Here is a 24,689-nt window from a genome sequence, read left to right as displayed (position 1 = left end):
ATCTTTTAACATTATGCTCAAGGCAGGGAGTGGGGCCCCAGAGTTGGGCAATACATTTCCTGGGCTATAAATGGCAATCTGCAGCATATTTGTGTGACCTTCTGTGTAATGACTGAAGATTCTGGTTAGTACTTTGGAGTTCCAAGCCCTCATAATTACTTTTCTATACATGTTACCTAACTCCAAACACCTCCCATGAAAGGTGTATACTTATATTTAATTTTAATGAAACACCTCCCATGAAAGGTGTATATACTTATATTTAATTTTAATGAAACTTTTTTTTCTATTGCATTTTGGAAATGGTTAAGGCTGAGTCTCCTAGAACATTACTGGGACAATTCAGTTTTCTTATCCCATTTCCTTCCTCTGCTCCACCCTCCACATCAAAAAAAAAAAAAAAAAGTCAACAGGAAATTGCCTTTCATCTCCCCAGCACCAACGTTCCAGGTTTTAAACCAGAGTGTATTTTAGGCTAATGTGTGTTTTTCTGGTTTTATCTGGAAAATCTGCACATATTTATGCATGTTCCTTTTTAAAAAGGGGCTTCTCAGGCTCCTAAAACCAACTCTATAGTATTTTTGATTCAAGCGCTAGCAGAAGCACAGCTTAGTGGTTTGGGAAGATGGCCTCTAAGTTAACAATGGAAAAGATTATGCAATTATGTGGGTCTGGTGGTAAGGATCAAACAAACCTTCAGCACAAGACAAAACCCAAAAGAGGGAAAGGGAGTGTTTTTCAGAGAGTTATATGTAGTTACTAACATAATCTAGAAAGCATTTTTTAGTAAACATCTGTAAGACTTTGTTTTGTTTTTGGTAGGTACTTGTTGCTCTTTTAAAGCAGGGCTATCTCTGATTCTGATCACAGGATGACATGAGGCTAGCTTTGTATTGCTAGAGAGCTCTGATGCTGAGGGCTGGGTCAGATTTGAAATGTGGCAGAACAATGAGTCATTCCCAGAGGCTAGGAAAGCTGCAAAGATCCTGTCAGAGGTGAACCCCTTGAAACATGTCTTTCATACAGAAAGCTTTGAGGTATAGTGGGAAATGCAGACTTGGTTAGAATCTCAGCTTTGCCATTATTTAAGCCTGCACACTCTGGGCAAGTTACCCTCTCTGAATCTGTTTCCAAACCTGTAAAATGTGGCTAATACTATTTACAAGTTTGTTGTGAGGACTACGTATATACAGTAACTGCGCATTAACAGACCTGCTATTGGTACTTAGTTCATTAAAAATGGTTCTTATTAATCATGTGGGGCTTTATATCAAGAGCAAAGAGTTCTTAAGCCACCACTGGGATATTAGTTAAATTTTGACATCTGTACCCAATCGACTTAATAAAGCTTATACGATTTTTAACTAAAATAATTCCCTCAGCCTCTGACTTTCTAACTCTTGGCCCTAAAGTTATTCAGCAAGGATGCAGCATGATTTTCCTGTCACCACTATTACCCTCACCCCACTGATAAATACAGTCCATGAAACTTTTTGGCACTTAGGGACTTAGAGTATAATACAAGCACTACCAAGATTTTATTTTCCCTGTCCTCACTCTTCGTGAAGAAACGAGTTAAGATTTGGGGAGGGTTCCCACCATTCCTTAAATTATAAGAGATCACTGTGCTTAAACTAGCACTTTATATTTGTAGGTGCTTGATATTTTTGAATAAATGATATTATTCTGGAGATTTCTTTGTATACTGTCAAATATTAAATTGCTAGAGAGCGATACGAGCTGCATTCAAATTCAACAAAATGAAGTCTTTTGTATCTTCTTATGCACCATTCTGTTGAGAATGATAAAGGCTGAAGAGAAGATAATGTCCTATACTTTGAAACTGGTAGATTTTCTGGCCAAACATACCTACTTCTGTAGTAGTCTGGCTGTTAAAAGTAAGGCTCTGACTTGGAGGCTTGGGTCCAAATGGTGACTCTGCTAATTCCTTAGCCTTAGTTATACAAATGCAGAATGGGACAAATTAGAGTACCTACCACACAGGGTTTTTTTTGACAACTATTTACGAAACTTTTATGCTTCCCTGTAATATTAGAAAAGTTTGTCAAGTTTACAGAAAAAAAATTCCTACCGCCATCTTTATTACAACACATTGAATTCAGGAAAAATTCTTTGCAGATTTGATATCCTTTTGTTACATTGTATTCAATATTTTGTATTTATTTAGTTCTCATTTTTTAATCCTTAAGAGTTTAAACTTTTTCTCCATACAGGTTTTTTTTCATCCTTTATTAATTCCTAAATGCATTATTGTTTTTTTTGCTATTGCAAATGTTTTCTTATTTTCTATTTTATTTTGAGGTATAGAAGAATCTTTTTCACTTTTGTAAGTTGATCTTCATCTTGTAATTCTGCTGAATTTTTTATTAGTTCAGGTGGTGTTTTTAGTAGTTCATGTTTTTTAATTAAAACCGTTTTATTGTGGTAAAATACAACATAAAATTTACTATCTTAACCATTTTTTTATCTTAACCATTTTTAAGTGTACAGTTTAGCAGTATTAAATACATTCATATTATTGTTGCCACCATCACCACCATCCATCTCTAGAACTCTTTTCATCTTGTAAAACTGAAACTCTGTACCCATTAAACAGTAGCTCACCATTTTTTCCCCTCGCCCTAGCAACCACCATTCTACAATCTCTATGAATTTGACTGCTCTAGGTACCTCATATAGGTGGAATCATACAGGATTTGTCTTTATGTGACTGGCTTATTTCACTTAGCATAATGTCCTCTAGAGTCCTCCATGCTGTAGCATGTGTCAAAATTTCTTTCCTTTTTTAACACTGAATAATATTCCATGGTATGTATATACATTTTGTTTATCCATTCACCCATTGACAGACATTTGAGTTGCTTCCACCTCTTTGCTATTGAGAACCCATATAGGGTTGTTAACGAGAACTGAATGTGTTCCTGGCATATAGTAAGTACTTACGATATCTACTATTATGTTTTTATTATGGGGTAGGAGTATGCTTGATTGTTTCGTATATCTATGGATGTTTCTGTGAGAATCTGTATTTCAGGAGCTTCTGAAACAGAACGGTTTGGAGCAGTTACCCTTTTAAGAAAAGTTACAATTTGATAATTGAAAAAATAAACATTTGGTAAGAGTTTAAAGAATTCAGAAAAGATCCAAGCTTTCCTCCAGCCAGTTTTATTAAACATAACAAAATTCTGTATACAAAGTGACCTAAACCTGTTGCTTCAAAACATACTTCCCTTAACTAGTATTTTGATAAGTCAATCCACAGAGTGTCAAAAAGCAGCTTACTCTAAAATTAATAGAAAAGTGCCCAATGCACATTACATGAATGGCCTAATTACTGGAACTCTAATAGCTCTATAAGATAATTCACATAAGGTACGATTGAGTCCCCATGACAAGCTGCTGGAGAACTGATACAAGATGTCAAGAGGCCATTTTGTGCACTGCCACTGTGATGCCATCGTGTTTCTGGATCATAATGTTCCTGAAAGGCAAAGTGGAAGATATTCAGTAAAGTGTTGCAAGTGGCAGTCAATGTAAGATTAAAGATGCTGTTTGGTTTAGGACACAACTAAAAAAAATAATACTTAACTTTTCTATGTATGAAAGCAATATCTAAACAATAAAACATTTGGGAAATACAGAAAAGTATAAAATATAAAAATGAAATTAATTCTATAATCCTATCACTCAAAGACAACCACTATTAATATTTTCCTCTTTTAATCTGCACGTATACCATATATACATTTTTTCTCACTTTACAGAACTGTGATCATAATGTGCATAGTTTATTTATTTAAAATTTTTATTTATTTTTGGCTCTGTTGGGTCTTAGTTGCGGCACAGTGGGATCTTTCATTGCAGCACGAAAGTTCTTCATTGCGGCACACGGGCTCTCTGGTTGTGGCACGTGGGCTCAGTAGTTGCAGCGTGCAGGCTTAGTTGCTCCACGGCATGTGGGATCTTAGTTTCCTGACCAGAGATCGAACCCGCGTCCCCTGCATTGGAAGGCAGATTCTTAACCACTGGACCACCAGGGAAGTCCCTGTGCATAGTTCTGCTTTTTTCATTTACTATTATTCGGAGGACCCTCACTTGCAATGTCTTTGGTATTTCTATTACTACAGACATTGTTTCTGTTCTTTGTTTAGTCTTCCTCTGTGTTATTTATTGCTTCTTTTATTGATAGTTCATGACGACTCTTACTCTTCATTTAAATGTCTTTGTGGTCTGAAAGCACATTAGCTTAAGAGATCAATCCATCTGCTCCTGTGGTCCAAAGGGTGGAACCTTCCTCCAAGTACTTTGAGAAATCACTGATGAACACAGGTCAAGTCCCAGTCAAGTTTCCCAGGGATTGATTTTTCTGAATGAAAAGGAAAGGAAGGGATCTGCTGCCATCTACTCACCCATTATCTGATTCTAGACACACCACAGGAATATCAGTGGGGTCTGAGGTTAGCTTAGCTGCTTGCTGGGCTAAAACAGATATCACCCCAGCATGCTCATCTGACAGGGTTCCACGGCCTGGAAGACAGAGATGATATCACACTGCCTGACTGTCCAAAAATGAGTATAGAGGTATAGTGGAACTGAATTGAATTATTCACAAAAAGAAGGTTCAGCTCATGGTCTGTTAGGTTAGGTACTGACATAAAATGACTCTGCCCTGATACTCCGTGGTTACATCAGTGAGAAAGCCAATAACAGCTTTTAAGTCAGTAAAAGGCCGTAACACTCAATTTTCCAAGTCATTCCCATCACCATCTCTAAACACCTTCTCAAGCATATAAGGAAGCTGTAATTCAAGTCAATCTGAAAGCAAACTGAAACCAAGAAGAAATTCAGAAGTGAGACTGACAAAAACCAGTAAGGGCAAGAGACTTGTTGAAGCTAATTAATTCCTCATGGAAAATCTGATTTCCTTTTACTGAGATCAACCTCAAAGGATATAAAGATCTTTACTCAGGAGTTTGGCTGTAAGATCACCTTAACAGCATGTATAAATATTCTGTGAGCAATTATTTCCACTAGAATAAACTGGTTTTCAAATAGCAACAGAATTGGCTTTTTACTAATGTTTGTTTTAGCCTGTAGATAACTAAATCTTGCATGTCTGGTACAAAACAGAATTACTAAGTTTACAATATCTTTCTGTATAGAAAGGCAACACAAGCCCATCTGCCTGAAACTAACTCAGGTAATAGACATGCCAATATGGCAGAGTTGATGGATTTACTGTTGTTACATAAAACATTAACTGGACACACAGTGCAGTCTTTTGGGCCTTGAAGGTTTCTTGAAGGAATACATTTAGTTTTACATTTCCGCACTTGAATTTCAGCCTTGCCTTTGTGAGCCTGGCAAGTGCCTCAAAAAAAATCTGCCTTTTTTCTTCCAACTAAACTGTTTTGTGTGTAAAACCTGAGTTACAGACTACTTCCTTCAATTAACCTCCCAGCAAAAATTCAGAGCTTTAAAAAGTCCTGCAGTACAGAGGAGTAAGGAGCAAGGTGTCCTGGGTTTACTAGTTCTGACATTAGTTAGCTGAAGGCTTCCATTGTTTACCTTTCTGGATTTATTTTCTCATCAGTAATTGTTACCATTTATTGAGCATTATGTCTGGGTTCTGTGCTGAGTGTTTTACATATATAATTTTATAGTATTCTGACTAAGAGGCTTCAGAGCCAGACTCAAATCCTAGCTCAACCACTTACTAGCTGTATGACCTTAGGCAAGTTAGTCAACCTCTGTGCCTCCATTTCTTTATCTGCCTAACAGGGTTGTCATGAGGATTAAATGACTTAGTATACGCAAAGCACTTAGAACGGTGCCTGGCACATAGTAAGAGCTCAATAAATGCAATTCCATAGTAATTATTATTATTAAGCAACAACTCAGTAAAGAAACTGAGGCTCAGAAAGGTTCTTTTTGGTCCAAGTTGACACCACTAGTAAATGCAAGAGCAAGGGGTTGAAGCCAGGTGTGTCCAACCCTGCAGCCCCCATTTTTACTACCTACTCACTTACTCTTAAGTGAAGTTGGACTAAAAAGTAACACCACCCATCTAACAGGGTTATTGTGAAAATTAGAGATAATGTATACAAAGCTTCGCAGCCCCACCATATGGCATAAATTCAATAACTGCTGTCATTATCTGAAGTCCTTTCTAGACCCAATTTAAAATGATTCAAATACTACTTTAGTAGAAACGACTCTGTAGTGCTAGAATTGCAAGGAACATTTCTACCTTTATAAACACCAATTGAGAAGTTTCAGTTTTCTAATTTTGTTATTTGGGGCTGATCTCTACGCTTGCAAAAGTCCCCAGAAAGTGGCAGGGTAACAGGAAATAAAAACTAGAGAATTGCACACTAGGCTCCCAGTCAACATCAAATGCTGTGCAATCCACCAAAGGGTTGATGTGAGATACTTACAGCCCAAATTGAGTCCTTGTGAATCTGTGCACAGGACTCCAACAATGGATGGATTCTTCATTCTAATTCCAGGAACGCAGGAAGAAGAAAGCAAATGATGTGGGAAAATGAATTTAAATAATTATAACACAAATGTGCTTTGTCTGTACCAGGCATTGTTGTACTACTTTAAATCAGTGTTAATCTTTTTTCACTATTGCCCACCCCTGCCCCAAGAAAAATGAAATTACAATTAACTGATTTAAATTAGTTAAACCAGTTTCTCTCTCATGAGAAAAAAGACCGTGCCATGTACTGTTGAGCTCTGGAAGGCCACAAACATTTCAATAGTTGGGATTTTGTTGCCTTCGTTAAAAATGCATATTTTAACATACTAACTCACTTGAAAAAACTGTTGAAAAACTCTTAAGTAACACGGGCTGCCTCTTGGAGGGGTAGTGGGAAGCTGAGGGGCACTGATGCGAGGGAGGTGTTACCCTGTACGCCTTCTTTTATTTTTCCAACTTTGGATTTTACGTAGATATTACTCATTCGACAAATTTAACGGATGCCTTTCAGCAAGTAACTGGTTACACCCGTAAGGAAATACGCGTGTGTGTTTATGTTTATAAGACAGTGCTCTGCACAGGTGGTACTTCCTTCCCCCAAACGACCCCGGTTCCTAAAACTCCCGAAGAACGACCCTGTCCAGACAGACAATTTCAGCACGAGAGTCGGGTTTGGGATCGGGCCGCGGAGACCCGCTCGGGAGGGAGTGTGCGGAACCCCGGCGAGATTTAATTCCGGGTCATTTCGCACCCCTACCGGAGGCCCCGGGACAGGGCGTCCCCAAGACGCCCGGCCGGCGCTCGCAGCTCGCGCCCTCTGTCCCGTTCAAATCCCCCAGCCGCGACCCCAGGACGGGCCGACGAGAATACTACTCACGTGTCCTCCAAGTGCTGCTCTAAGGTTGCCTCCATCTCGCCGCGAGTCGCCTCCTTCTTCGCCGCTGGTCTCGGGTGCCCTTCGGTCGGTCACATGACGCGAGCGGGCCGTGGGCAGGAACGGTGCCTCCAAAGGGACAAACTTCGCGGCGCAGCCTTCGCGTTGTGTCCAGGATGACATCTTCACGCGCCCGCCGCCGCGAGCCGGGCGGAGGTTCTGCTGCCTGTGCGTCAACGGGCGAGGGGACGGCGCGGAATGCCGCCGCGGGAGGGAGGTCTGCAGTCGTCCCTCGGAGCCGGCCTCCTGGCCTGTCCCTTTGTCTCCTCCATACAGACCTTTGGATTCCAATTCCACCGACTCCAAGAAGTTGGGTCAGACCCTGTTGAAGTTTTACAATAACCCGGCCGGTCCGACGGGGTCTCATCCAGGCGGTGGGGCAGAGAGAGACAAGAGAGACACAGGACCCCGGTGAAGGGTCCCCAGGCTTGTCGGGGAAAAGACTGGACACAGGGACTAGAGGACGAGATGGAACAATGCTAATAGGTATGGGGAAAGTGTCGGGATTTTAACGAAAACGTTGGTTCTTCCCCTTTGGCGAGGGCTCGGGAAAGTTTGGGAAAGAACGTGTCACTTGTGATAAAGACTAGTTAGGACTACTTAAAAATAATCTTAAAAAAAGTTAATTATAAAAGCAGTTTTAAAAATAAGGAAAGAAAGCCCACCCATAGCCTCTGTCCAGAGATGACTATTAATCCCTTGGAGGATATTCTTTCAGCCAGTTGTCTTTGCAGATGTATGCTTTTAATGTTGTTGTTGTTGTTTCTTTTTTAAGCAAAATTGACACACATACTGGACATAAAATTCTGTAGCTGACCCTTTCACAGAATTTAGCATAAATGTCTTTTCTTGTCAGTAAGTATTCATTTACACAACCTCTGTAACACTTACAAAATAGTCCATATTATAACTGTTACTTAATTGATTTAACCAACCCATATCAATGTGCAGTTAGGTTGCTTATAGTTTTATTGTTATTTTGGGTTCTTTGGCTATTACAAATGCTGGATGAATATCCTTATAGCCAAATATTTGTGCAGTTTAAAATTTTCCTTATAAGTTACTAGAATGGAATTATGGGGTCAAAAGATATTGACATTTTTAAGGCTTTTAAAATACACTTACAAATTGCCCCGCAGAAAGGTGGTAACAATTTACACTCAGATTGGTAGCATTTTGATGAAAATGGGAGTATGTCTAGAGGTCACCCATCCCCCATAAGCCAATACCCACTCCGTGTGCTTAAGTCCGCCTAACATCACGCCTGGATCTACCTTTTCTCCAACCCTCTCACTTCCAGCTTTTACTCACAGCCCACCTTCTGTTCGGGGGCCCAGCTTCAAGGCTTCTCTCGACTTGAATTCAGAGTCCCTCTTCATTCCCTAGCTGTGATGGTGAGAAACTTGCAGCTGCCTTAAAATTCCAGTCTTGAATGTTGTAATTCAGGAGTTTTCGACTCCTTCCCTAGAGAAATGATTTATATTAACCTTGGGGTCACATAATATGGGCCATTTAAATTTTAGAAAAAGCTGTTTAAAACTACCCTTACAAGATAGCATCAGAAAATGTGAGGAGCCGGCCTGCTTGCTGCTGAAGTCCTGCCCCAGGCAGCTCGGCACCACAGTGCCGCCCCCTTGTGGTCCCAGTGTGGTGTAAGCTTTGCTGGACTGGGGCATCTCAGCTCTGGCTCTCTAACCCTCAGGGCAGCGACGTCCAATAGCAAGGGAATGTGAGCCACAGCTGTAATTTTAAATGGCCTGGTAGCCACGCTAAAAAAAGTAAAACAGGTGAAATTAATTTTAATAATATATTTTATTTATCCAAATACTATGTCCAAAATATTATCATTTCAACATGTAATCAATTTTAAAAATACAGAGATGTTTTGCATTCCCCTGCCCCACCCGCCCCCCGGACTAAGTCTTCAAAATCCGGTGTATATTTTACACTGACAGCGTGTTTCAATTCAGACTAGCCACATTTCAAGTGCTCAATAGCTATGTGTGTGATGGGTGGCTACCATTGGTTAATGCAGCTCTAGGATATCTCTGATTATCTCAAAGCCAGATCAGTGATTATAGGATTCCCGGAAAAGCTGGTGATCACTTTCTGCGCTGCTAAGGAAGGCCTCCGAAGGGAAAATGAGCACATAGGAAGAGGATGACCGCTGGCTCAAACATCCTTGTTGCTCCGGAGGTGGGAAGGCAGGCTATTCCACACCACCCCCTCTTTCTGTGTCCTCTTGCTGTTTTGTCCCTGCAGAAGGAGCGGTGGCTTATATAAGCTGGGGAAGTGCTGCGGGCTGGAGTGATGGTTAGTTGGACAAGGTGTCTGACCCCTAATTGTTTTCTACTTCAGCTTGTGGGGTATTTGATGATTCTCTATTCTCAGTTTTGAGTACTGATAACCATTTTGGGTGTGACAGGAGAAGTCCCAGGACACCCATATCAGAGTACTTGCCTCATTGCATTGTAATTTTTTATATGTTTACTTTTCAAGACAGAAAGGGTGTTTTCTCCATTTCTGAATCCTGAGCGCTGCGGAGCACAATAGGACTCCAGTAATATTTACTGAAGAATCTTGATGGGTTTTTTGAGAAAAAGACTCTGTGTTATGTAAAGAAGCTTTAAGTCCTCAACTTTAACCACCTTTATCCTCTTCTCCCTCCCCCCCTCCATAAACAAGCTCTTGGAAAATGGAAATCCCAGGAGAGTGCTGCAGAGAGTGCCCATGCCCACATGTCCTGACTGGGAAGGGGGAGATGAGAAGCTGGGTGGTGTGAACCAGACCTTGTAGGTCATCTCACGGCTGTTGGCCTGAGACCCTAAGCGCTCTTCTTTGACCTATCAGGAGCAGAATCCTCGGGGCGGGGGCGGCCCATTTAAAAAGTGACACTCTAGTAGAGGCTCTAGCCCTTCCCTGGGTGCAGAGGGCCCTGCTGCACCAGGGCCAGCCCCCTTGGTCACTCTTTCAAGTGCTTAGGGTCGCAGGCCTGCAGTGGAATGAGCCTGAAGCTGGGCTGGGAACGAGCCCTCACATGCCACCAGGGGGCACCAAGGCCATGGAAAACTCTGCTCAGGCTGGAGGATCCTAAGTGAGTTACAGGGACCCACGAGCCTCCTGAGCTGGTACAGCTTGCTGAGGACAGCACTAGGCTAGCTTGGTGGCCTCGGAGTCAGGCGACGTAGAATTGGATCCTGGCTTAGCCACTGCCTACCCATGTGACCCCGAAGCCTCAGGGGCTCATCTGTGACATGGTAACACCATTACCTGCCTCATCAGGTTGTGGGGAGGATGATATGAGACTTTTCATGTAAGGGGGCTGGTGCATTGTGGGAGTCAGTCAGTAAGGTTTGCTAAATCTCAGTAAGAAGACCCATTTGTCTCCTCAAGTTGCTTACAGCCTAGGCGAGGACACACATGAGCAAATAACTAACAGTTCAAAGAAGATAAGAGCCGAATGACCACTACAGACCTCAAGCAATCTAGTGTTCATGTGGGTGTGAGGTCGCAGGGCTGCATTTAAATGAGATGATGAAATATGTTTTATTATACTTTTCTAGGGTGTGTAAAATTAATAAAACAGTGAGAAAAAAAAATCACCTGAAATCCTAGCCCTAACCCTAATGCCATCAATGTGAAAAGCTAAATGGAATGGGATGGGATTTGGAAGGTGGAGATGGGGAAAGGCATGTCACAAGGTTCACAGGAGTCCTGCCAGCTGAAGTCTCTCACTCCACATGAGCTACTGGATAGGACACTGGGGTGCAGACCCCTGTCTTCCGATCGTGGACACCGCCTGAGAGCTGAGTCCTACATCCAAAGCCTAACTCCTGATAGTAATAAGAGCAGTAGTGCCCTTAGCAGTTCGTACACATGGAGTGACAGCTGTGTGCCAGGCATTTCACAGGCCTTATTAGTCCTGAGAACCTTTTTGAAGTAGCTGTTGTCACTGTCCTCACTTAAGAGTTAAAGAAACTCCCTGAGGCTCAGAAGATCAATCCTTGCTCAGGATCAGCCTGCTTGTGAGTGGTGGAGCCTCACCATTAACCTGCCCCCTGTGCTGCCTCAACTTCTCTTACTTCATCAGCAACACAGTCCTGGCGACGTGAGAGGGTTCTGGAGGCCCAGTCCAGCTCTCTTATTCTCTAGAGAAGAAATCTGAGGCTCAGAGAGGGGAAATGGCTAATTTAGAACTTGAACATGGAATTCTTAACCCTCCATGCAGTGTTCTAACTATTGTGTTGCTACAGGTTGTCTTAGAGCTTTAGTTAAACCAATTTTAGAGACACTCGTGTTGAATTGTGTCTCCCCAAAATTCATATGTTGAAGTCCTAGCCCCCAGTACTTCAGAATGTCACCTTATTTGGAAATAGGGTCTTTACAGAGGTAATCAAGTTAAAATGAGGTCATTAGGGTGGGCCCTAATTCGATATGACTGGTGTCCTTATAAAAAGAAATTTGGACACAGACATTCATAGAGGGAAGACAATGTGAAAAGACAGAGGGAGAAGACAGCCATCTCCAAGCCAAAGAGAGAGGCCTGGAGCAGATCCCTCCCTCACAGCCCTCAGAAGGACACCTTGATTTTGAACATCTAGACTCCAGAACTGTGAGGCAATAACTTTCTGTTGTTGAAGCCATTCAGTTTGTGGTACTGTGTTATGACAGCTCTGGGAAACCAATATACTCATATATCCATAAAGTCTACAAGTCAACGTCTGTGATCACAGGCGTTTGGCAGCCCTTAATTATAGAGAAACTGGTTGGGAGGCTCACCCTCTCAGAGGCAAAAGGATAGAGCAGATAATCATTCCAGCTTGCTCCCAGCCTTGATACTTGGCTAACTAAGATGTTTTTCTTGCATTGGCCAACAGTGGTGGCATGAGCCATTTGACTGTGGCCTTCTAGAGCCTGTTTTATATCTCCCTGAACCTGGCCTATAAAAGGTGCTCAATAAATGTGTGCAGAGGGAATAGTGGGAAAATAGGCTTCTGGCCACTCTGGTCCAAGCCTCTCCAAGCAATGGGTTGGGCAGGGGAGTAGGGTACCGGCTATCAGTGGATGGAAGTTGAAATTGAACACTGTCTCCTAAAGTTTATAGCTAAGCCCCAATTTTGGAAGACACAAAATATATTTTAGATGACTCAGCGTGGGCCAAGGACATTTCAGTTCAGGAAGCTATTTTCCTGCTGCTTTATTAATTTTGCTACTGAGGATAGATGAGATGCAGACTTCCATATCCAAATCTTCATTAGATGCCCAGTTAATGCAGCCATGACAAATGGGAATGAAACCCTTATGAATAAAAAAAAGATCAGCCCAGTGTAAAAAATTGTAGACTAGAGAAAAGGAAATTTAGAGGAGCTGATAAAATACCCTATCCTTAATTAGACTGTCTGCATCACACATCAAATCAGCCTTAATGCCAAGATTTATTGACCTTGGGATTGCGTAAATGAAATAAGTGCTTGAAAATGAATGGGAAAGAAATTACCTGTATTAAAATGTATTTGCAGTGCCGACCTGCACACTGATGCTTTTAGTTAAATGCAGGCTTTCAGCTTCTTTGGCTACCCCTCACTGTCTACCCAGCATGGACTCCCTTAGCCCCTGGGGAGTTTCAGAAAACATGCTTGTGGGGTAACAATGTGTTCCCTTGTCAATCCTCTCTGCCACTGTCCCGGAAAAATCCTTCTTGGGCAGTGAAATATCTTTGTGTCTTTATTTCAGCATCTACGAACTTAGTGAAGTGTTACTGGTCCTTACTTCAGAGTAGAGAATGTCGTGAAGACAAGAGGACCCACCTAGTTCTGCATATCCTGCCATGAAGAGCAGAGCGAGAAGCTTTTTTGTTGGCTGCCACCATCTCTCTTGGAATCTGAATTTAGCTTCGGGAGCTTACCTATCGTTACAACACTGAATTACCCTCTTGTAAGACCTTGGACAAGTCCTCTAATGCCTTGATATCTCAGATTTTTTTCAATTCTCCCTGAAGATAAGAATAGTATCCACCTCATAGCGGTGGTGTGGGAACTCCATGAGACGACGCACGAGAAGCCCCTCACACAGTCTCTGGGGCCACCGCAGACAGCGAACAGGTGAGACCTGCTATTGTCGCCACGACCTCAAGAAATGATAGCTGAGGCAAAGCTGAACTAGACTGTCATTCAGGGCTCTTAGTTGCAAGCAACAGAAGCTGACTTTGGCTTATAGAGTAGGAAAGGAAATTTTAAAATGACACTGGGTAGCTCACGGTTACCCAGTTGTTGGGAGGGCTGGAGAGCTCAGTCTAAGCTTCCAGTGACAAAGCTCCAAGCCCACCATGCCACCCCTGCCACTGGTCTTGTGGCAGCCCACAACAGCTTGCGGCACCAAGGCCATTACTGTGGCAGGAACCTAACCCTATACCCGCTACGCCCCCGAAGCCAGACTCCTCTGCTGCTGCCTTTGCCAGCAAAGTGGAATTTTCCCAGAGCCTCTGAATTGAAGTCTTGTGTGGGTAAGTTTAAGCAATGCAGCCTGGATCACATCCCTGGCTTTAGTTGCAAAAGAGGCTGAAGAGGAAATGTCTGCTTTCTATATCTGTTCTGCAAGTGCCTGAGCAAAGCAAAGGCATTCACCTGGGGCCGGGCAACAAGAGAGCATTTCAAGTGTCTCCTACAGGGAGGGGGCTTCCTTCTTGGCGTGAGGGAGAGCTCTTAGGCGAGGCTCCCACAGCTCCTTCCACACCTCAGAGAGCAACTTTACCGAGCAGAGTTCCACGCCCTGGCAAGGGGAGGGGAGAGCTATCTGCCCTTTCTTCTGCTTGAGTATAAGAATATGGAATTGGAGAGGTTGGTCATTTTGCTTTGTGCTTCTAGAGATAAGGGCCATAAAATGCATCTCAGAGTATGTATGTCCGCCAGCTTCGTGCTGTGTCCTCACTGTAGATCTGTAGTTTCATTTTTTAAAATCGATTTCTCACTCCTAGTTTGCCAAATTCCATGTGGGTAGTAGTAATAAATCAGGCAGAGCTTCCTCACTCAAGGAGTTTATGTTCTATACAGTAAATAAGCTAGAGATCATGGAAAAAAACCAAAACAAAACCCAAGTTTTACTTTGGGTAAGAGAAACTGTTCAAACCAATGATCATTACCAACAACAACCTGAGTGTCTGGCCCAGCCCCGAGTCTGGGGCCACATTGTAAGGAAAGGACTCAGTGCGGCAGGCAGAGCTGCTTCTGGGAGGGAGAAGACGCATGAACAAGTGAGCGAGAGAGAGAAGGATGAAAAGAGAAACACCAAACCCCCAAGGTCGAGGGCTTATCAGAACTTGAGTGTGTTGTCTTTGCCCTCCACGGTCCCTAGGAAAGCATCTAGCACACAGCAAGTGTCCAGCAAATGTTCTGTTAGGCGGGGAATCCCTTTGAAAATCTCAGGAAAGTGACCCTCTCCAACCCTTCATCTGTCCATTATTCTAGCTCCCAAGGAACCAGTAGAAAGTGGGGGGCAGGGCCTCAATCACAGTGTCAAAAGCAGTGAAGGCAGTGGACAGTCTTCCTAACTTACCTGACTGAAAATAGATTTCATCTCTCTAGGCCTCAGTTTTAATATCTGTAAACTTTGTTGGTTTCTCACTCAAGAACATTGCCTTTACTCTAGTACTTAAAGATAAAAAATTAACATTTACAAAGCACATCTCTTCACACACATTATCTCTTGTTAATTCCACAGTCATCCCATCAGGGATCTTCATCCTCATTTTGTGGATGAAGTAACTGAGGTCTGGAGAGGTCTATAGCTTGTCAAGGTCGTAGAACTTGAGAGTGTCCATGGCTTTGTGACTCCAGGGCTAGGGCCAGCCAGTCTCCAGGATGTAGATCCCAGGTGAATCAGTCTCTCTGCAACTGTTTCCTCAACCAGTCTAGACAACACAGGCCTGTGAGTCAGACCCAGAAAGTGGCCAGAGACTGCTGTCTCCCCATCTCTCCTCCCGGCAGTGGGAGGACTTGTCTTGTGCCTTTAGACACCAGGAGTAAATCAATTGCCACATTAATTCTGGGCCGTGAGCATTTCCCCCAGGAGAAAGTCAGAGTCAGGGAGACTAATGTCTCATTGATCTTTCCAGTTGCCAAAGGGGAAGGGAGATGAATGTAATCCCATCTGTCAAGGTGGAGAAGGGCCCATCTGAAAGCAGGCTGGATTACTTTAAGGAGATAACAGTTTATCACTCTCTGGACAAGCAAATATGAAAGTAGGACAGCCTTCTCTATGAGTTGGTAGAAACATTGGTCAGCAAAGAGAAGGCCTGGAGAAATGAGTGGCACGATCTCTGGCCTTTGTTCCACTTGTCCTTCCCCTAGGACTTCGTGTTCTTTGTGTACACACAACCGCACAAGTGGCGCAAAACCCACCCCTGACCCCCAAGAAATAGTTAACATTTGTTGAGGATTGATTATTGCCAGGTGCTGTACTAAGTGTTTTATATTTACTATCGAGCAGCTTTCTGAGGTATTATTATGAGCACCATTTTATGGATGTGGAAACTGAGGCTCAGAGAGGTTGAGTGAGTTGCCCAAGGTTGCTGAGCTAGTGAAGGGTAAAATCAGGTGGAGGCTGGCTCACCCTGAGCCTGCCCTCAACCACCCACAGAACACACTGGTTGCCCAGCCAGGAAAGTAGCCCAGCAGCCCTGCTTCGAGATCGCTGAGTCTTCACTCCACTCACTCCTTCCTTGGTCAGCCCCTTAGGGAGCCCTGGTGACCCCAGCGGGGAGGTGTCTTTACCAGTGGTAGAGGCTGAGCCAAGGCTGAGGGGCTGGGATGCCTGGAGACCTCAGTCAGGGTGTCTGGACAGCTGAGGCTCTGGGAGGGGTAGAGGAGTGGGCAAGCCCAAGGCCATGGGTCTCAGCAGCACGCAAGGCACAGGCTCTGCTGAGGCTCCTCTGGGTTACCGCTGTGCATGGGTTCCCATGGAGGAGGGGGAGGTCAGCGACAGCCTCTCAGCAAGCCAGAAGCTGGGACATCCAGTGTCAAGCCACCGTACAGGCTGCTGTGGCCGCCGAGAGCCTGAGGAAATGCCACGGCCATGGGCTAGGAAGCTCAGGTGGGAAAGGCCTGGGGACCACAACAATGTGATCTGAAAAACCCAAGGAGGAATGTGCACACCTGAGATCCTCAGGGAACACAAGTCTCAGCGTTAAATTCAAGCGGGGCAGAAGCACCCTGCAGAGTAAAGATCCCCAAAGGGAGGGGCTTTGCCGGCAGCCGTGGCTGGGGACACGCTGCCAAGGCAAAGGTCACCTGAGGGCGGCAGTTCTCATCCTCTGTGGCCAGAAGTTAAGGTTTCTAATTAATACCACTTTGGATCCGACAGAGGTGGCTGCTCTGTCCGGGCTTGTTTGCGGTTTATCCCCGTGATTGATGCTGGTAACATTTAGAGTCTGTCAGGGAGATATTTCATGGATGCCCCACGTGGTGGGATGGAGACAGCCAGGAAATGCAATTCCCTCGTTAGGGCAGAATCAGAGATGAATCTAAAGTATGGATGGAAAGGCCTAGGCCCTTTCTAGCCTCTTGTCAGGTAGGGGAAGTGGGTGCGGTGGAGGTGGAGGCTTGAGAGGAAGGCACTGACCTGGAGCTGTAGCAGGGACCTGTCGTGAAGAGAAATGACATATGAAAGAGGCAAGAAGCTTTTTTTTCCCTGAGGCTTTCTCATGAAAAGTGTCACATCTGTGTTGGCCAATAGACTTTGCTGGCTAAGACACACAAGAAAGGAAGCAAACAGGAAGGAAAACACTCTTCCTGCTGTTTCCGTGGTCTTTAATGTTCGCTCCAAACCACCATGTCTATCTGCCAAAAGTCTACCCATTAATCATAAGGGTGATTTCAAAAGTGAAAAGGTGTTTGAATCCCTCGACTAGAAATGATCTTCACCCTGACACCCACAGCACTTTGTATGTTACTGTTAAAGCATAATGTTCAAACATTTAAAAACATGGCTCTCATAAAATATGGAATGGGCAGGTGTCAAAGATTTAGTAGTTCATGAATGAGGGAACCAATAAGATGGCAAAGCTGGTTCAAAGAGCATTTTGAGGAACTGGGTATTTATAAGCACTTAAAAGGAAATGTTCAAGTAAAATATCTAGGTTTAGAACAAAACTGGTTGCCCTCACATGTATGGTCAAATGATTTTTGACAAGCATGCCATGACCATTCAATGGGGAAAAGATGGTCTTTTTTAGCAAATGGTGCTGGGAAAGCGGAACACCCACGTGTAAAAGAATGAAGTTGAATTCTTACCTTATACCATGTACTAAAGTTAACTCAAAGCAGATCAAAGACCTAAATGGAAAAGCTAAAGCTACCAAACTCAGAAGAAAACATAAGGGAAAAACCTCATGACATTGGATTTGGCAATGATTTCTTGGATATGACACTAAAAGCACAGGAAGCAAAATAAAAAAATAGATAAATTGGACTATATCAAAATTAAAAACTTTTGTGCATGGAAGCACACTATCAACAGAGTGAAAAGACAGCCCATGGAATGGGAGAAAACATTTGCAAATCATGTATCAGATAAGGGGTTACTATCCAGAATATATAAAAGAACTCCTACAACTCAACAACAAAAAACCCAAACAACCTGATTTTAAAAATGGGCATAGGACTTGAATTGACATTTCTCCAAAGAAGATATACAAATGGCCAATATGCACATGAAAAGATGCTCAACATCACTAATCACTGGGGAAGTACAAATCAAAACCATAATGAGATACCTTATACCCATTAGAATAAAAAAACCAAAAAGTAGCAAGTGTTGGGAAGGATCCGGAGAAATTGGAACCTTTGTGCACTGTTGGTGGGAATGTAAAACAGTACAGCCACTGTGGAAAACAGTATGGTAGTTCCACAAAAAATTAGATGTAGAGTTATTATATAATCCATCAATTCCACTTCTGGATATATATCCACAAGAACTGAAAGCAGAGTCTCAACAGATGTTTGAACACCCAAGTTTATAGGAGTGTTATTCACAGTAGCCAAAAGGTGGAAGCAGCCCAAGTGTCCATGGACAGACGAATGGTTGAGCAAAATGTGGTGTATATGTACAGTGAAATATGATTCAGCCTTAAAAAGGAAAAACTCTGACACATGCTACACTATGAATGAAACTTAAGGACATTATACTAAGTGAAATAAACCAGTCGCATGGACAAGTTCTGCACGATTCCACTCATATGAGATATGTAGCATAGTCAAATTCATAGAGACAGAAAGTAGACTTTGGTTGCCAGGTGCTGGTGGGAGGGGAGACTGGGGAGTTATTGTTTAATGGGTGTAGAGTGTCAGTGTTGCAGGATGAAAAGAGTCCTGGAGATGGATGGCGGTGATGGTTGCACAATGTGAACATAGTCAATGACACAACTGTACACTTAAAAATGGTTAGATGGTAAAATGTTATGTTATGTTTATTTTACCCCAATTAAAAAACAAAACATAACTGGTTAATGTCTTACAAGGCAGTTAAAAAAATCAGTCTTTAATGTTATGCTTTCTGTTGAATAGACATTATTTATATCTTTACTGGACATGATCTACAAGTTAACATGTAACTTCACAGAGTCTGAGCCCTTAATTAATGGTAAATAGCCATTAAACAAAGATACCTTCCCCTGGGTGATTAAATAATCCTTGGGTGGACTTGCGAAACAATGACCAAATGACGTTGGAAGGACTTACTGTCCTCTTGTGGCCTTGTTTCCAGGTTTTGAATTATTAGTATTATTTCTTAACATCACAGCCATGTACATCCTTGCTTTTCCCACCAGTCCCTCGAGGGTAGGGGCTCTGTCTTATTCAGCTTTGCCTCCTCACTGTGTGCTCTGGTTTGCTGAATGAAACTGAAGAAGGACCAATGGGATAGAGCCACTTGGGAGCAGAAGACCTGCGTTTAACTGTGTCTGTGACCATGACCATAGTCTCACCCATCAAATGAGGACATTGCACCTGAGTCCTGGGTGCAATGCTGGGCACTGGGGGTGCTGTCTAATCTCAGGGTTTCCTTCCAGCTCTAAAATGCTCGGATCCTGGTTTGGTCATCATCACACAAGAAAGGATGCAAACACATAAATGAAACATATAATGAACACACACAAGAGCCTTTTTCAGGTGCACATAATACACAGAGGCATGTTTTTTCTAGCTTTTCTTAGAAGAGCCATCCTTGATGCCACGTGATGTCTGTGGCCCTGGCTCCTGGGTTGGGAGGTGCACAAAGATGTGCTGTTTGTAGCTTTGCTAAAGAGAGAAGAGCTACAGTTTGCTGGAGGCAGGAGCACCTCCTTCCAGCAGATGGGGGGGGCCCTGGGTCAGCAGGCCTCAGAGGAACAGTACCCGACCTCCAAGGCTGCCCTTGAGCTAGGAATTATATTGTCTTATATTGCTGTTTTCAATTAATTTCTTGACAGATTCTGGCTGTTCCTCTTCTTGTTTTTCTTAGGACAGGAGGACTCCCGGTGATTTATTAAGAAGGTGAAATTATGTGCCCAGTTGGGAACTCTGGGGAGCTCTCGCTGAAATTAACTTGAGTGTTTTGGAGCCAGATTGACATGGCAGAATGGACCTGGGACTGCTCCTTTTGGCAGAAGCTGCTGGGCCACTGTGGATGATCTTTCCCATGTTGCACAATGTCCCCAAAGCCCTTGGAGCCATGCTCAGCCCCATCCTGGCATCCCCTGTGTCCCTCGTGCCTCTGCCATGGAGGTCCAGCCACTTTACTTGGCTGTGGGTCTCATCAACTTGCAGGTGAATCCATCTATCCCCCCTCCCAGCCTGGCTTGGCCCCCTACTCATAAGCACCTACACAGTATTTCACAAAGAAAATGTCTGCTGGCTGTGTCCCGGACTCTTGAATGTCAGCTCACATTAGTCATGGCCACGGATGTGGCTGGAATCTTGCTGACCGGGTCCCAAAGGTCTCTGCTGGTCTGCACTCCCCATGCTTGGGTTGGAGGCACTGTGTAGGGTTTGGATGGTGAGTGTGGGCACCTCTCAGCTGCACCATTTCCTGGCATCCACCAGGCTGCCTCACGTCCACTCTAGACCCTCGGTCGCAGCAGAGGAAACCAAAAATCTCTCCCTAGCACCACAATCATCTTTTGCTGGCTGCTAAGCACCCTTGCTCTGAAAACAATAACCAGCCATCATAAAAACAGTAGGTCTGCCTTCTCTGTCTAAGCATGTACTGTGTAGGTGCTTTAGGGAGAGCACCAGAGGCCAGGGAGGATAATTTGTCCAAGATGGGACAGAATGAGGATGATTATTAGTTCTAAATAATTCCAATACTCATGTTCTTTTTTATTTTTCCCTTTCCCACCCTTTTATAATTATTCTAAAATAACATTTACTTCATTTTCTATTACAGAAAGAACGTGTGCACAAATAAAAAATGGAAAATGTAGAAACGTATGAAGACAAAAGAACCACCAAGACAAATAAACCAAACCCAGGGTCATCAGCAATTCCTCCTTGCCAAGATAAAATGTGAACATTTTAGTTCCTTTCTTTTCCATCTTGTTCTTTGTGTGTGTCCACGCATTCACACACACACACACACATGTAAAATGGGGATTACATTGTATATTTTTTGTTTCCAGCTTTTTCCACTTAGCCATATAGTGTTAACATTTCACCACATCAATAAACGATCTTCAGTCCTGGGCTCATTAACTCATCCAAGGCATGTGCTGCCCAACTTTGTTTTCTTCTGTGTCCAGTCACATGCCTCCTCTCTGGGCTGCACCCCAGGGGGACACTGAGCCTTTTCCAGCAGATTGAGCTTGTTGGTACTGAGGGGCTTGCTTTGCAAGTGACACATGCTCCATTTGTCTGTAAATCTATCGAACTGCATTCAGGATGGGCCTGATATCTTGTTCAAATCCTATGAGAGAGAGAGAGAGAGAGAGCGCCTATCCCACAAGGATGCTCCAAGGCTGTGTGCACTCCCCTCTGTCCACACTGGATTTGGAACCAGAACAGCAAGAGCAGAGAATGGGGCACAGCCCCGTTAGGATGGCTGACCCCTTTCAGCCACTCCAGTCCTGTTTCCTAAAGGGAATTAGTTGTTGGCCTCGGGGAAAGAATTCTCAAAGGACTGTTGCATGGACATGGTAGGAACTGTTGACCTTGAGACCTGAACATGCTAGGTCTTCTTTTCAGCTGAAATGAACCACTAACTGAGGGAAAAGAGGAGTATTTCACTTTGTGGTGAATCCTCTGAGCCTACGGGAATCGTCTTGGCCCATGTGTATGTGTCACATAGCCTCTGCCCAGGATGGCCACCCGGGGGGCCACCTCCCTAGAAAGGACTGGCAGTCCAGGAGGCAAGGTTCCTGGGCAGCCTTTCCAAGGCTCAGCCCTGACCTCTTTGCCAAAAGGTGTTTTTTGTTTGTTTGTTTGTTTGTTTGTTTTAAGCAGTTTATTTCATGAACCACTAGAGCTGGGGAAAACGTTGATGAGTCATAGCACCAACAATCTATAGCTCTCAGAGGAAGAACTGTAATTCCAACTTGTTGACCTGAACCAGGAGGCTAAATGCACTGCTCGAATTCATTTCTGTGATTAGAGACAAAAACACAACTGGGGCCTCCTACTAGGAGTTGAAGCTCCCTTGATCCTGAGCCTTCGGCTGTTACCTCATTGATATTTTCCAGGATAAATCCAGTGTAAATGGATTTTTTCTGAATAGAGTCCCGTGATTAGAAAATACATGGCACGTGTGCCAACAGTTTCCCATCCTGTATGCATGACAGACATCACCAATCAGTGCTGGCACTCTCTCCCACAGAGCCCAGAGATAACTTCAGACCCAGTTTCAACACATTCCTCTAGGCAGCCATTATAATCAATCAGCATTGGCGTATGGAATGAAATCATTTGACTTTCCTGAATTAGTTTATAATCATCGGCAGGATTTCCTTTTTTGTTTGTTTGTTTTTCCCAATAAGAATGAGGGCAGAGTATGCAGGTTCCTTAAAAAACTAAAAATAGATTTGCCATATGATACAGCAATCCCACTCCTGGGCATGTATCCAGAGAAAAGTCTAATTCAAAAAGTACATGTACCCCAATGTTCATCACAGCACTATTTACAATACCAGGACATGGAAGCAACCTAAATGTCCATCAACAGATGAATGGATAAAGAAGATGTTAGATATATATACAATGGACTATTAGCCATTAAAAAAAGAATGAAATAATGCCATTTGAGGTGACATGAATGGACCTAGAGATGATCATACTAAGTGAAGAAAATCAGAAAGAGAAAGACAAATATCACATGATATCACTTATATGTGGAATCTAAAATATGATACAAATGAACTTACTTACAAAACAGAAACAGATGCACAGACATAGAAAACAAATTTATGGTTATCAAAGGGGAAAGAGTGGGGAGGGATAAATTAGGAGTTTGGGATTAACAGATGCACACTACTCTATATAAAATAGATAAACAGCAGGGTCCTACTGTATAGCACAGGGAGCTATAGTCACTATCCTGTAGTAAACCATAATGGAAAAGGATATGAAAAAGAATATGTATACACTTTGCTGTACATCAGAAACTAACACAGAAAGGTGGAGGAGGATGGAGGAAGTTGGGTTAAGGAGAGCCACGCGTCTTTTTCTGCTCCTACCATTTTCTGATCTAAGACTTGATATGACTCTTCTCACGTTGCCACAGGTAGCCTCTGTTCCTGCCTGTTCCTAATCCATCACTAGGACTTTTTCCATCTCTAGGCAGGGCAGCTTGAAGCGGGGCTGGGGTTTCCTTCTTCCTGAGGGTAGGCAAGGGGCAGAGCTCTGTCCTTGGTGATTTGCAGCTGGCCCATGCCCTTGGGTCGAGTAGTGACCCCTGGCTGGCTGTGCTTCCCAAGAACCCCTACTTTAAAGGATTCAACTGTGCCTCTGCATACCCTGCTGATCTCAAGATGTTCTCAAGAAAAGTTACGTTCAGTCGCTAACTCTTACATGAGAAAAAAAATAGAGGGAAGTAGAAAATGTCCCTCGGCTGAAGAGGGTCCCCAATATGCCACCAAGAGAATTATTTGTTTTTAATTTAACTGCTTTTATTTAATGAAATATTTCAACATGGGTTGAAGAATAATATTAAAACAATCACCCACATACTCTCTGTGGCTTCAGAAATTGAAGGATTATTCTTTACTGAGAAGAAGAGAGTAATGCAGGGCCTGAACTGGGCCAGGGGCCCCCCGGGGCTCTCCAGGAGGATGCAGCTGACTTATTTCAGTGGGAAATTGGCCAGCTCAGATTTATGACCCAATATAGAGCAGCTTCCATTTATTGTCTTGTTCAGTCAGCACCGGCTGGAAATGATACCTGCTTCCTTTCTGTGAGGCCCTGCCTCTGTGTCCTGACGGGCTGCGTTGGCAGGTGGCTCCTGCAACTGTCTGCTCTGATGCTCCATCATCGCCGTGTTCAGACCATCCTGAGTTTTTACTTTCCACGTGTTTCCATGGCTCATCCTGTGTGAGGGATTGTGGCGCTCACTCTTTTCCAGGGACTGGTGAACAACCATTTGCTTCCTCACGGCAACTCACAGACCACAGCCTTTTGGGTTTTTAATGGCAGAGCACAGAGCAGGCAGGAGGGCTGTGTTGGGTCTTGCGCTTATATTAGCTCTTCCAGGTGGATGGGTTCCTGGTAGGAGAAGATGAACTGTTTCATTTTTTCTTTTTCGTGTTTTTGCCCTCACCAGGGACCTGGACTTTGCATCCCAGCCAGGTGGGTTGGGACCTTGCTAGCATTTGCAAGTACAAAAGCTGCACTCAGAGGAGCTTTTCACAGTACTTATTATTATAAGGACCATCTGGATGATGCTTACTAACCTTCCCTCTGCATCAGTCCACTCCAGAGCACCCCTGACTATGTTCTTCTCCTCTCAAAACCCTTCAGGGGTCCCCATTGCCTTGAACTTGATTAAAAGTCCAAGTTTGGGCACTCAGTTCCTTCATGAGCTCCTGCCTGCTTACCCACCGAATCTGGTCTCTCACTCCTTCTTGCATTGAATTTTTAACTAAGTTGAAAAAAACCTTTAAACTAAACAGTAAACTGAGTTCATTTCTGTACATTCCCCTGCACGCTCCCCCCTCCCTCCAAAATCAGGCTCTGCTCATTCCCAGGATGCTTTTCAACTTCCCTCACCTTCCAACCTGCCTAATCCCCCCACGCC

General features: G+C 43.5%; 1 protein-coding gene and 1 long non-coding RNA gene across 5 annotated transcripts; one reads left to right on the top strand and one right to left on the bottom strand.

The window, feature by feature from the left end:
* Positions 1–3,191: 3,191 nt before the first annotated feature.
* On the bottom strand, positions 3,192–7,490 carry LAMTOR5 (late endosomal/lysosomal adaptor, MAPK and MTOR activator 5). Its single transcript, XM_061186199.1, has 4 exons — positions 7,383–7,490; positions 6,459–6,520; positions 4,431–4,548; positions 3,192–3,502 (listed from the first exon to the last, which is right to left on the bottom strand). Exons 1-4 carry the CDS (start codon positions 7,415–7,417, stop codon positions 3,442–3,444), a joined length of 276 nt encoding a protein of 91 aa, XP_061042182.1. The 5' UTR covers positions 7,418–7,490; the 3' UTR covers positions 3,192–3,441.
* A 99-nt stretch (positions 7,491–7,589) lies between these two features.
* Positions 7,590–21,130, top strand: LOC133086957 (uncharacterized). Of its 4 annotated transcripts, none has more exons than XR_009700370.1 (4): positions 7,590–7,925; positions 13,173–13,540; positions 19,937–20,236; positions 20,856–21,130. It is a non-coding gene; the product is annotated as an uncharacterized LOC133086957 (long non-coding RNA). The 4 variants fall into 4 exon arrangements; XR_009700369.1 differs by having other exon boundaries at positions 13,173–13,941; XR_009700368.1 differs by having other exon boundaries at positions 13,173–13,941; positions 19,932–20,236.
* The last annotated feature ends 3,559 nt before the right edge of the window (positions 21,131–24,689 follow it).

This window comes from Eubalaena glacialis, chromosome 3 (assembly GCF_028564815.1).
Source record: "Eubalaena glacialis isolate mEubGla1 chromosome 3, mEubGla1.1.hap2.+ XY, whole genome shotgun sequence".
NCBI classification, from domain to species: domain Eukaryota; kingdom Metazoa; phylum Chordata; class Mammalia; order Artiodactyla; family Balaenidae; genus Eubalaena; species Eubalaena glacialis.
Note: the sequence above shows the minus strand (reverse complement) of the source record. Positions and strands in the feature narration are given on the sequence as shown.